This window comes from Nanorana parkeri, unplaced genomic scaffold (genome assembly GCF_000935625.1).
Source record: "Nanorana parkeri isolate BGI_ZX_2015 unplaced genomic scaffold, ASM93562v1 scaffold148, whole genome shotgun sequence".
NCBI lineage: Eukaryota > Metazoa > Chordata > Amphibia > Anura > Dicroglossidae > Nanorana > Nanorana parkeri.
Window position 1 is genome coordinate 294,733 of NW_017306416.1, and position 12,201 is coordinate 306,933.

The window sequence follows — 12,201 nt, forward strand, 5'->3', positions numbered from 1 at the left end:
CCTGAACCACTGATGCTCATCTTGACAGTGGCCTCTTAGTGCTCCTGCCTCCATCACAACCAGTGACAATACCTGGTTTGTCCAGCATGTGACCTCCTCCCATGGAACAATGATTGGGTCTAGCAGCCATTAGCTAGGTCCAAGAACTATCAGATGAACAAGGTACTAGAGTCACCACTCCCTTGTTTCCAGCACCAATTGACATTTAGTAATGACTGTGAATGCGAAGAGAGCAAAGACCGAGCACGGGCAAGGTAAGTATCATGAGTTGGTGGAATTCCCATTACAAATACACTGTCATGTTTCCCTGAATGGTCAATGAGTGTCTTTTTGACCCCTTCATGGATGCAATATGCTTTTTTAGGTCCATGTGTAAATAGCCCCTTGCTATGAGAAAGTTAATTAACCTTGAAGCAGAGAACTAGGAATGTGCAACTGTGTGTGTTCCTATTGCTTACACCCGCTATCAGACACATTTATAAAATAATTATACTCATTTTTGCTTACTTGGTTCTGTTGTGGCACTACTCGTGCTTGCTGTTCCTATAAAATAATTATTATCAACATAAAGGATGCATACTGTTGCTGCTAAACTTAGTCTGGGCATCTAAGCTTTAAAAGACTCTGATCAAGGAAGGGTTAATTCTTTAAGACCTGCTTCTTGGATATCATTATCAGTTCACAGGATTTTAGTTGTTACACGCAGTTGCTTTAGGCTATAAGTATTTATTGTCTATCCTCGTCTATTTCCATACACATCAACCTTTATATTGTAGATAGCCACTGGTAATGCCGCATAATTTAATAACCAAAGGCTAAGAATAAGACTACGTATTAGGCAGTGAAGGTCAAGTGTGAATACAAAGGTATTTGTTTTCAAAAAATTTAATTTGGCTTCCACATAAATAAATGTTGGCTGTTACCGCGAGTCATATTACCATATGGTGTTTTTATTTGCTAATCGTAAATCTAACAATGGAGACATCCTTTGCTGAATAATGAGTGGAGCAAATGCAGAAAGATGTAACCAGGCCTAATTTTTTTTTCTCAGAGTAACCTGCTTTGTATTACAAAGAGATAATTGTGTTTACCAATAAAGGATGTATAGATATAGAGGCACTCATAGGTCTTGCAGCAGAGAGAAGTCAAAGCATCAGTGTTTTGTTGTCAATGTTTCGATGAAGCTCAGTCCATCTTTTCCAAAAAGTGTTGAGGAAGGTTGACTGATCTCCATCGAAACATTGACAATAATACGCTAATGTTTTACTTTTCTCTGCTGCAAGACTATATACCATGAGTATATATACATCCCTGTCAAACAATGCAGAAAGGCCTTGCTCCTTCTATGAATTCCTTACAGAATATACTGCAGTCTAAATGACCAGTTAAGGAACTGCAGCACACTGGTTTGGTCATCACTCCAATCCTGTAGGTATATCTACACTATGACTGATAGCAATGGGGTTGTGGTTGATTGCTTACAGGGCTATTCACAAAAGGGTGAAAAGTTTGAAGAAGGCAGGAGAAGTGAACAATCTAGGACAACATAGCTGATATGAAAAAAATATCCAATTCAGTTCACTTTCCAGTTCAGATAAGTTGTCCTAGATTGTTCACTTCCCCTGCCTTCTCCAAACTCTTCACCTTTTTGTGAATAACCCTGCTAGTGTTGTTTAAGGTGTATGTTAAGCCATTGAGTGGGGAACGATTAGAACACCTGTCTGGTTTTTACTGCTATTTAGGGTTTCATTAGTCCCCTTGTTGGTGGTTTTACCAGACATGAAGTGTGGAACAAATCTGCAAAAGGCAAACAGACAGAACTAAATATATCAGTAGATGTAGGGATTAACGTGCCACACCAATTAAAAGAGTCTAGCTACAATTTTATTCCTAACTGAAGCTGCCTATCATACGCCAGATTACCCATATTCACATTGCTTACCTACTGTTGGATGAGAAACACCAAGAGAATGACCAGCACTTTCTTTCCACAATTTCAAAGAAAGATAATTACCTGGCAGGAGATCTAAAATTCCCCTACTCTACGAAAAAAAATATCTGTTACTTGAGGGTTCCCCTCCATTCCTGTTTGGTAAAGCATTGTCAGTAGAACAGGAAGCAAGGGTAAAACTCTTGAAGCCCCAGATAGCATTAGCAAGATTTTAACCCTTCCCCACTCTCTCCAAAACTGAGATTTGTTTTTAGCTAGGGATACACTTTATGGCCTCATTCACTCGGCCGCTTAAGGCCATACACTACCCAGATCAGCTTTTATGATTAGCATCAATCACTCAGCCTGTACATATCAGTGACAGGCTGAAAGGCTTCACTGCTGCTGCAATGTAATTGCACATGAAGTGTACACCTGCGGTTAGGGACAGATGAACGGCCCTGGACTTGAACCGTCTCCACCAGGGCAGCTTGTCTGTCCCTAAACGCATGTACTCGCTCCATGTGTGATTACATGTGAATAGCCATGGACAGCTGTGGAGCCTGTCATTGATGTGTCCATGTTTTCTATCAAAAACACCTGGTGGTACTCGCCACAGAAAAAAACCTCAACTGGATGGTGTATGGCTCTGAATGACCATGTCCATGAGGCCTAATGCTTTGTTGCGGTGATACTTGATGATGCTCAAAGGAGTGAATCATGTTGTCAGTGCTGAAATAATAGCACAAGATGTCTTTTGTTCCACTAGTGTTATATTTACCTTCTGTAACATATCTGACCTCCGCCTAGTACGTGAGCCTTTCTGTGTGAAAGTAATCCCCAGAGCTATGACGTCCTCATCTTTTATTTTCTTTAAAATTTTAATTTTTTATCAACTTTGTAAAAGGCATACATCTTCAATAAGATTGTTCACATTCTAAAACTTACATTATAAGGTTGAGAACAGTCGGTTGCGTGCCTATTATAGAGCAGTCTCATGTTGTGAAATTAGCAGACAATGTGTATTTTAAACTTCAGCACAAAGAGAAACCATTACAATGGTAACTGAGCAAAGGGACGTTGAACAAAAATAAAAAGGAATGAACACGTTTGAGCCGGACTAATCTCTATATCCAGTGGAGATGGTAATGGAAAAAATAATTGGTATTCCATACTGGTAAGTGTGATTAAGATGATTGTGTCTTAATTTGGCACCAGGCGTTCCATTGGCAGATAATTCGTGTCATACTATTTTCTTTTTTGAGCTATCATTTTTTCATAGGTAAACTATGAATCCAATCTGTTAAACAGAGTGGTCAGATTAGGATCTTGTTGTTCCCTACAGTGGCTTGTTATGGGAGATTAGCAGCTAGTTTATACTATTTTATTTATTTATTTATGTATTTATTTATTTATTTATATATATTTATTACTATGTCTCACATTTAAAAAACAAAAACAAAACCTTGCAGTAAAAAAACCTGCATGCAGGCAATGAAATTACAAATTGATAACCTCAGTAACTAGTCTTAAACTGGCCATACACCTATAGATTATCTGCAGAATTTCTATGGTGAGATGAAAAAAGCGCAACAGATTCCTCCATCTACGTTAAACTGTGTGGATGAAGTTTTCTCCCACTGGGCCAAGCTTCAGTATCTGGCTAGTTGATGCCACTGGCTTTCAAAAAACCTGAAAAATCTGATTGGATGCAGACACTGTTCATGTTTTGTGAGAGCCAGTGTGGCTGACTAGTAAGATACTGAATCTTGGCCCAGTGGGGGATTCCTCAATCCACACAGTTTAGCGTAGATGGAGGAATCTGTTGCACTTTTTCCATCTGACCATAGAAAATCTGCAGATAATCTATAGGTATATAGCCAGCTTAATACAGATCAATGTGCTGTCTCTTTTGCAAATTTAATGGTATTGCCCTGAAGTCAGCCTCCTTTTACCTGTTAAAGAGGAACTTCACTTACCCCCTGTGATTCTTTTTACCTATCTTGTAGGGTTATTAAAAAAAAAAACATACTCACCTGCCCAGTGAGTCCAGCATTGTCCTGCTGTGGTCTGCTGCTTTACTACCACACTCAGGTCCTGTGCCGCTATCATCCTTTTTGACATCATCGGAAGTCTACTGTCTCTTTTGGGTTTTTGCAACTGGCCCCCGATGACGCACCACCCTGTCTGATATCCTGAAATGCTGCAGGGGCACATCATGGTATAACATAGATGAACACGAATACACATTAAATAAAGAGACAGACACTCAGATAAGGTTTATTGGGCAAAATTGGCTACTATGTTCATTACAGGGTAACCCAAAATTGTAATAATGAACATTAAATAACCAAATAGGCCTCCTTAAAGGCACATACCTAACCATATAACCATAACAGATAATCATATAACAATGTCCATCCATGACTAAACTGGATGACTTACCCCCACTAAAAAACACCATGACAAGAAATAATCAGAAACAGGGTGGGAGCCACGGTCTGGATGCAGTAAATGGTCCTGTAAGCTGCTGGGGAGGTGTAATATGATGTGAAAAGTGCATCATTAAGTCCAACTAAATTAACTAATAGAGCGCTGCTGCTATGGGAAATTCCCCATACATATCAATAGCGACTAGCAAAATAAGGGGGGAGAGGAGGAACAGAAGCATAGAGCCCTCTATACTATCCCAGGGGGTGCTAGTGATCCTAACATTCTCACCTAGATACAAAGGGGGCAGAGGGCAGACCAGAGTAAAATAAATAAATACAAATTTATAGAAACAAAAAATATATCTTTTTTTTTTATAGCGGTGGAGGGAAGGACTGCAGTGGGGAAAAGTCTGTTTTCAAAGTAAAGGTCCACTTTAATAATGCATGAGTTCCCATAAGTGGTAATTAGCAATGGTAAATTACAATTAGCTGACCATTTTATGAAATAATTGATATTGATGAGAGAAGCTGCCCCACCCAGCCAAGTAGAGAACAATGATAACTTGTTTACAATAGATTAAAAAGTTAACAAAAGTTGTTTTCTAATTATTGTTCTCCATAGAAAGCAACATTTTCAGCCTCACATTGATATTTGTGATCTTTTAACGACTAATGCAATTGTTTCTGAACGCAAATGCAATTGTTTTTACTGTGATGATTTGGAGATAAGAAAATGTTTCTGTGATCATTACATGAGCTGATTTTCCTGACTTTGCAGAAAATATCCTATTTTGAAAGAAGTGCTTATTTGGACATAAATGGGGTTATTTGCAGAAGGGCAAGTGGAAGTACAGTACAATAAATTGTAAGTGCAGACATAAAATTTTGGTTTATGTTTAGAGGCTGGTCACTTATCAGCCTGGACTGTGTTTTATTGTATCAACTTTTTTCTGCCTTGAAGAATATTTAAAAGGCAGGAGTTTTTATATTGCTTTTATTATGATTAGGCAAATATCTAAATTGGTTTAGGGGATATAATCTACATGTTACATGTCATTCATTTTGTTCTAGCCACTTAACTTTACCTGAGTTAACATTAACCTGTCACAAACCTGGGTGCTTAAAACAGTACATGAAGAAAGAATTCATACATAAAGAAGAGGTTACCTTTGTTGAACACAGCATGAACAAATGCTAAGATTCAGATGAATTTATGGGATAATCTTGACTTTTCCTGTAAAAGCCTAGCTTGGGCACGCCCCCGAACAGGAAGGCTTGAAAGCAGGACATCCCTATAATGAGGGAGCCTGAGGCAGTTGCCCTAAGGCAGTATCTCATTGGGGAGGGGCAGCAGTTGTGTGGTGCAGTGAGTGGCCACAGCGTCCCATGTTGAGAGCTCTTAGCAACCTGTGATACTTTGTCCGCTTTCTCGACCAGCTCACTAACATCACTGGTTGCCTGGAGCTAAGCAGAATTCTCTGGCTGGCGTCCCACTGAGCTCCTGGCAACCAGTGACATCAGTGAGCTGGGCAGGATGCCAGACTGAGCTGCTGAGAGCACAGCCCCCAATGCTTAAAAGTGCAGGCATCCCCAAAACTTTTAATTTTAAGGTTTGAATAGAGTGGGAAGAATAGAAACACCTGTATACAGTATATGCCTACTTGTATATTCACCCTCTTTCTTTGTGCTGGTGACCAACAAAAAGAAAGTGATGCAAAATCCAAAATGTCACCAGAAAAAAAGAGGTGAGGGGAAACCCGTCCTGTTGACACTTGTCTAAGAAGGAAAAGAGATTTTCTCTCATGTCCTATTGCATCTCTGGGGCAGGAAGTGAAGGGAAGACTCTCTAATTGATTTCAAACACCAAAAAATACACTGACAGGAGTTTTAACCCCTACTGAATTCAAAAACAAAAACGATTCGACTATACATACACTTGTTGCTGTTGTCCTTCTCTTCTAAATGGTCCTGAATCTAAATCTATGAAAATGTAGATCAGCAAGGTTATAATTTAAATGAAGAGACAGGGAAGATTGCACACTGGGGAGATTAACGTAGACATAAAGCCTGTGCCTCTCTTCAAAAGTGGAGCAGATCTTGCTCCTGAGTAACAAAAGGGGCACAAAACTTGTACAATCACTTTGTTAATTAGGCGCAGAACCCGTGCCAGTTTCTATTTAACTCTACGAAAGAAACTGGCACAGGTGTTGCAGATAGACCTGTTGTTATTATATAGTGGAAGGTGTTCTATCATATACAAATTACTCCACATGCTTTGAGTCCTTTGCTGCCTAACCTACATGCAGTGGAGTTCTAGAGAAAGCATGCATTGCACAGAATCATTCTACAAGATACTGCAATCCCATACTGAAGGACTGCATGATAATTCACCTACCCCTCAGAGAAATATACAAGGTATGTGGGATTATGTGACATGCCCCCTTCTCACTCAATGCAGTGTTGGGTGCCTTAGACATCAATCAATGGGACTGGATGTAGGGGTGGAGATAGAGTTCTGGGAGCTCAAATGTATGTTATTCTCTGAAAAGTATAGCTTCACTTTAAGCAAGTACACATGCCTTGAAAAGTAAGTTTGAAGGATGCTTAGCATGTCTTTACGCAGATCTACTTCACATAATCAGTTGCTCAAAAAGGGCAAAATGCATTAGAAGAATATTTCTGTGGCTCATTTAATATTGTCCTTGTGCCGCCAATATTCCTTTCTGTCCTCGAAAACATAACTGGAAGATATAAAAGGTTGTCAATAAAGCACGTAACTCGGATGCCTGAATGTGGCACAGCATAAAATTGAGTTACTAGCTTTGTGCATCCCAGTGCTCAGTAACACTCATTTTTTGCACTTAACAATGTTCTGAATAGGATTCCTGTTCTAGTCTATGAATGAAATGCTGTACCTGACCTACTCTACTGTTTTTATGTGTTTCACATTTCAAACACCAAAACTAAAACACAAAAAGGATTTCTTTTCACCGGTAAAGTGGAACTTCAATTAGCTGAAAAAAAGAACAAAAGAGGTCAGCTATATACAATACATAACATTTATACGTATACATAACAAAGAATTCAGAAACCTTCATTGCAGATGCTCACATGTTTCTGTTCTGTTGATATTGAGGGAAGCCATACACATGCATTTGTTGAATGTGAATTCTAGTGGTAGAGTCCAACCACTATATTGACATTAGCTGCATTACAACATGATGCCTTGTACCCTCATCATCACTGTAAGCACGTAGATCACTTTCAGTATCTTACCAGAGGTGAAACACTGACTCTGGACAAATATTTTAACCCATTTATAACCAGGCACCATGCCTCTCTCTCTCTGTGCACAGCCAAGGCACAGTGGTAGCCACAGCTGACAAGTTTTGTTTGTTAACAAACCTCATGTGATCACCTTGATTGGCTGTCATGCTGAACACATGATTGTTTGTCTGAGACTGGCAGCTGTCCATGATTGTACGGTCTCAGAACTAAGAGTGTGCACAGATGTACACTCCTAGCTCTAAAATTAACATTGTCCGAGCATGTAAATCTACATTCTGTAGTCATGAAATACTTAAAGATCAGGCACCACAAGATGCCTTCTGTTAACTTCTGTGTCCCCAAGCCATCCAGTATTTACTTTTTTTTACAAAGGACTTGACTTCCTGGACTTTGGAGCTAAATCCTGTGCAATAAAGGCAAGCCCTATCTGCCCTTAATCTTCTTTTACAGTAAGAACTCCCTTTTTGGCCTCTAAGGTTCTCTCTTTTGTCAGATGGACAATCAATGGCCACAATGTAGCTTTAAAGCTGTAGGTTGCATGATATAAGGTCAGCTATCACTGCCCAACCAGAAAAACTGTGATTAGTACTTCTGCCTTGCAGAACTGGGTGTACATGGTTTGAATCCCGGTCAGGACACTATCTGCAATGAGTTGGCATGTTCTCTCTGTGCTTGGAGGGTTTCCTTCAGGTACTCAGGTTTCCTCCCACACTTCAAAGAGTTAATTGGCTCCTGTCTAAATTAGCCCTGTATGTGTGTGCAATAGGAACCTTAGAGTGCAAGCTCCTTGAGGGCAGGGATTGATGTGATTGTACAGCATGCAAAGAGCTGCTTACGTTGTCGGCGCTATACATTATCTGAAACAAATAAAAGCTTAATGAATCCATTTACTTTTAGTCAATTTTCCAGTAAGTAGTGATGGGCTTAAAGGAGAACTACGGGGTAAGTGTTTTTCCCCATAGTTCTCCTAAGGGTCACATGAGGATATAAACTAGCGTCCTCCCGTGACCCAAATCTCAGTATATCGCGAGCTATAGCTCGCGGTATACTGAGACCGCCGCAGCCGGAACGGATCCCGACATTACTGCCAAGATCCATCCAGATACGTGAGTGGCAGCTGGCTCTGCCTTTCTAGAGGCAGAGCAAGCTGTACCAGCCCCCTCCCCCGTCACTTACTTCATAGTTCTCCTTTAATCAGTGACCCCAATTCGCTTTGTGAACTCTTAATAGAATACCTTCAAAGAAGCAAGGGCCCCCCAACCCTTTGTAACATCCAGATTTAACACAACTTCTGCTTTTAAATCCTTGCCCCATGATGCAAGAATACTAAATAAAATGTAGAATAGTTGCATATTATGGAAGCATTTCATTAGGAAGCTTAAAGTAACACTAAACTCCGGAGTTAAATCTTAAAAATGCATTTAAGTACCTTAACTATTAACAAAAATGTATCTTATTTGTGTATCACTTGGCTGTAGATCCTCCAATAATCTTTGAATTGGAGATGAGACTGTCCTTTCTTCTTGAGAGCCCCTACTTTTGTTCTCTGTGGGTTATGTAAAGTAGCAACCTCTCCAAGCTCACTCCCGTGATAGACTACAATGTTAGGTTTAGTTTACTGATTTGTATTGAAGTTATAGTCCATCCCGGGAGTGATATTGGAGCGGTGGCTACTTTAAAACACACACAGGGACCAAGGGGAACAAAAGTAGTCACCCTCCAGAAGGAAGGACAGTGTCAGCACCAATTCAGAGATGATTTGAGGATCTACAGCTGAGTGATACACAAATAAGATATATTTTTGTTATTAGTTAATGTACTTAAATTGATTTTTAAGATATTTAACTCCTGAGTTTAGTATAACTTAAAACTTTCTAACTACGCCAGCTACACTACAGGTGTCTGGGGTTCTCAATGCATTACCTATTAGCAGTAGGATACTCATTGGATCTCACTGGAGCTCACCCGCTATAAAAGGAGCTGGTGTTCTCTTGCAGGATGGTCTCCCTGCTTCTGAGAAAGTCCCCCTGACAGGCAAGTAAACTAAAATGTGATCATTCCAACCCCTTTTTACCTGTTCACTTTATTACTTGCTAAGCAGAACATTTTCCGGATTCCGCTCCTTTAAGTCACTGACCGAGCCAATTTTCCATTATTCTCTCATCTTTGCAAGAGATTACAGAAAATTCAGATTAAAGTAAATCATGAAGACTTTCTGACCTTAGTCCTTCCGAGGCATTTCCTGGATAGCATCAATGCTTGCTGTCTTGAGCTGCTCTTCAATTCCAGTATCTGAATAGCATATCCACATGCACTCAATATGCTTCTGAAAATGTATATATATTTTTTTAATGGGTTTCTGAGAGTTTGAATGGCGGTCATATTACGTTTCCATATCCGAACATCATAATTTCACCTGTGCAATTTGACACAAGTGTCTTCTGCTTAATGCATTAATGACACTCTCCACCACAGTGATATGATGAATCAGGACTTGAAAATAGGATCCCTTTAGTGGTGGGCTGAATTTAGATGTGCGCCATCGGAGCCTCTTCTGCTGACAACTTTAAAGAGGCCGAACGTTTTCCAATCACTTTGCACTTTGCAGTACGATGTCTCCCAGCTAATGGATGTTGTGATTCAGATATGCCAATCTTCTTTATGTATCCGCATGCTAGACTTAATTGGGAAAGTAGATGCTATATGCACATTTGTCACTGTGCTGGCTTGACAGTTGATAATGTGGGCTATTTATGTTACAGACAGAGCCATATACATATGCTCTTCAAGAAATGTTCCTGGAAAGCGTACAGTAAGAGTGTCTGTTTTTCAGGATGTGTTTTATGTGGCTATAGAAAGATACCAGGAGCCGTAAGTGTTTACATCTAAAGTTACTTTGACAGTAATACAAAAGGGTATCTTTAACCAAAACTTATAAAAAAAATTTGGAGTATGGAAAGGTCAAAACCCCTCTCAGGTTTATAATGTGATCTTATTTCAAGTTACACCCTGAATATGTGTATAACATAAAATATGGTCTACAAAGAAAACACTGCCTTTAAAATGTATGTAAACCCTTACAATGAACTTCCCTTATTTGAAATTCGGAAATTCAGATCCCGAATGCCATTTGGGTCTGGGAGCCTCAGCTTTAGTAATATATGTATATGGCTCCCAGACCCGAAAGGCATTTGGGAGCTCCTGAATACAATTCGGAATCTGAATGCCATTCAGGTCTGGGAGCCTCAGCTTTAGTAATATATGTATATGGCTCACAGACCTGAATGGCATTCGGGAGTGCCCAAATGCAATTCGGAAGTTCGGATCCCGTATGCCATTTGGGTCTAGGAGTTTCAGCTTTAGTATTAATATCTGTATATGGTTTTATGTGGTAGTCACAACTAATATTCGTAAACTCATCCGTAAACTAACGAAATTCGGATTTGAATTTAATTTTGGATCGGAATCCCAAATTCCGAAATAACGAGATATCTGAACCAAACCGAATTTTTCCGCAGCTCATATGTCTAGTAACCATATACCATTGACATTTTTTTGCTATATCTGTTTTATAGGTGCAAAAAAAAATATTGATCTTGTCAGAAATTCAGAGCTTTCCTGTGCACTCTGCTCTCTGCATGTGTTATTTAAAGAATCAATTTAGCCCTCCTAGTTCTTCTTTTGGGACTTCAAGCCAATTAGTGCCTATGCTTTGAAAATTAGGGCATTGTGGGGGGTGGTTGAGTAGTTTAGCTAAAGAAATCTGTGCAGGGCTGACACCACTAAGTGTCCAAAACTGTCATGTGTTGTCGGCCTACCATAGCAAATTAGGAGCTGGAAGATCAACAGGTATTTTTCTGTACTTGCAAACTCTTTAAAAGAATAAAACACGGGACATGTGAGCTGTACTGCATATGTTTTTTAATTATTTTGCCTTGATATACGCTTTAAGGGTAGGGATTTTCAGATACCAATGTACTGATGGTATGTCCCTCAACATCCACATTTCCTATAAACTGTGTATAGAACGTGATGACTTACTGCAAGTGTTAAGAACACTTTTGCCATGAGTTCTGCTTTATTTGTTGTCCCCTACCCTCTCTAGTGTGTACAGCCTTTAGGGTTTGTAAGATGGTAAAAAAAAAAAATCATCCATGTACATCAAGTTGTAATGACTGGCTGGGTTCCCTGTTGTTAAACCATCCTGAATCTGACCCTGTTTTTCAATTAATTTTGTATATCCCTTAGTGACTCCAATGGTAAGATCTTCCACTGAGCATAACATTACCTCCACATCCTACAAGGCAAAGGTGTCACTCTCACACATCTGGATTCTCACATATTTTTTGGTAATGCTCAGGGCCTGGATCTGCCACAAGGCCACCAAAATAATAAAAAATAATAAAATATAAAATATATATATCAAATTAAAAAAGTAAAACAATAATATAAATACAAATTTTAAAAAGTAAAACAAATACACATTTAAAAATAAAAAAGTGATTGTAAACATAAAAAATAATAAATAACAAAAGAAAAAAAATTAAAGTC

The 12,201-nt window shown here is 39.2% G+C and overlaps 1 protein-coding gene across 1 annotated transcript in view; it reads left to right on the plus strand.

Moving 5' to 3' along the window:
* The first annotated feature begins 211 nt into the window (after nucleotides 1-211).
* Nucleotides 212-12,201, plus strand: part of LRP1B (LDL receptor related protein 1B) — a 1,026,358-nt gene continuing 1,014,368 nt past the window's right edge. Inside the window, exon 1 of the mRNA XM_018554232.1 lies at nucleotides 212-254. Within this exon, the coding sequence (XP_018409734.1) occupies nucleotides 212-254 (43 nt within the window). The remainder of the gene's footprint in view (nucleotides 255-12,201) is intronic.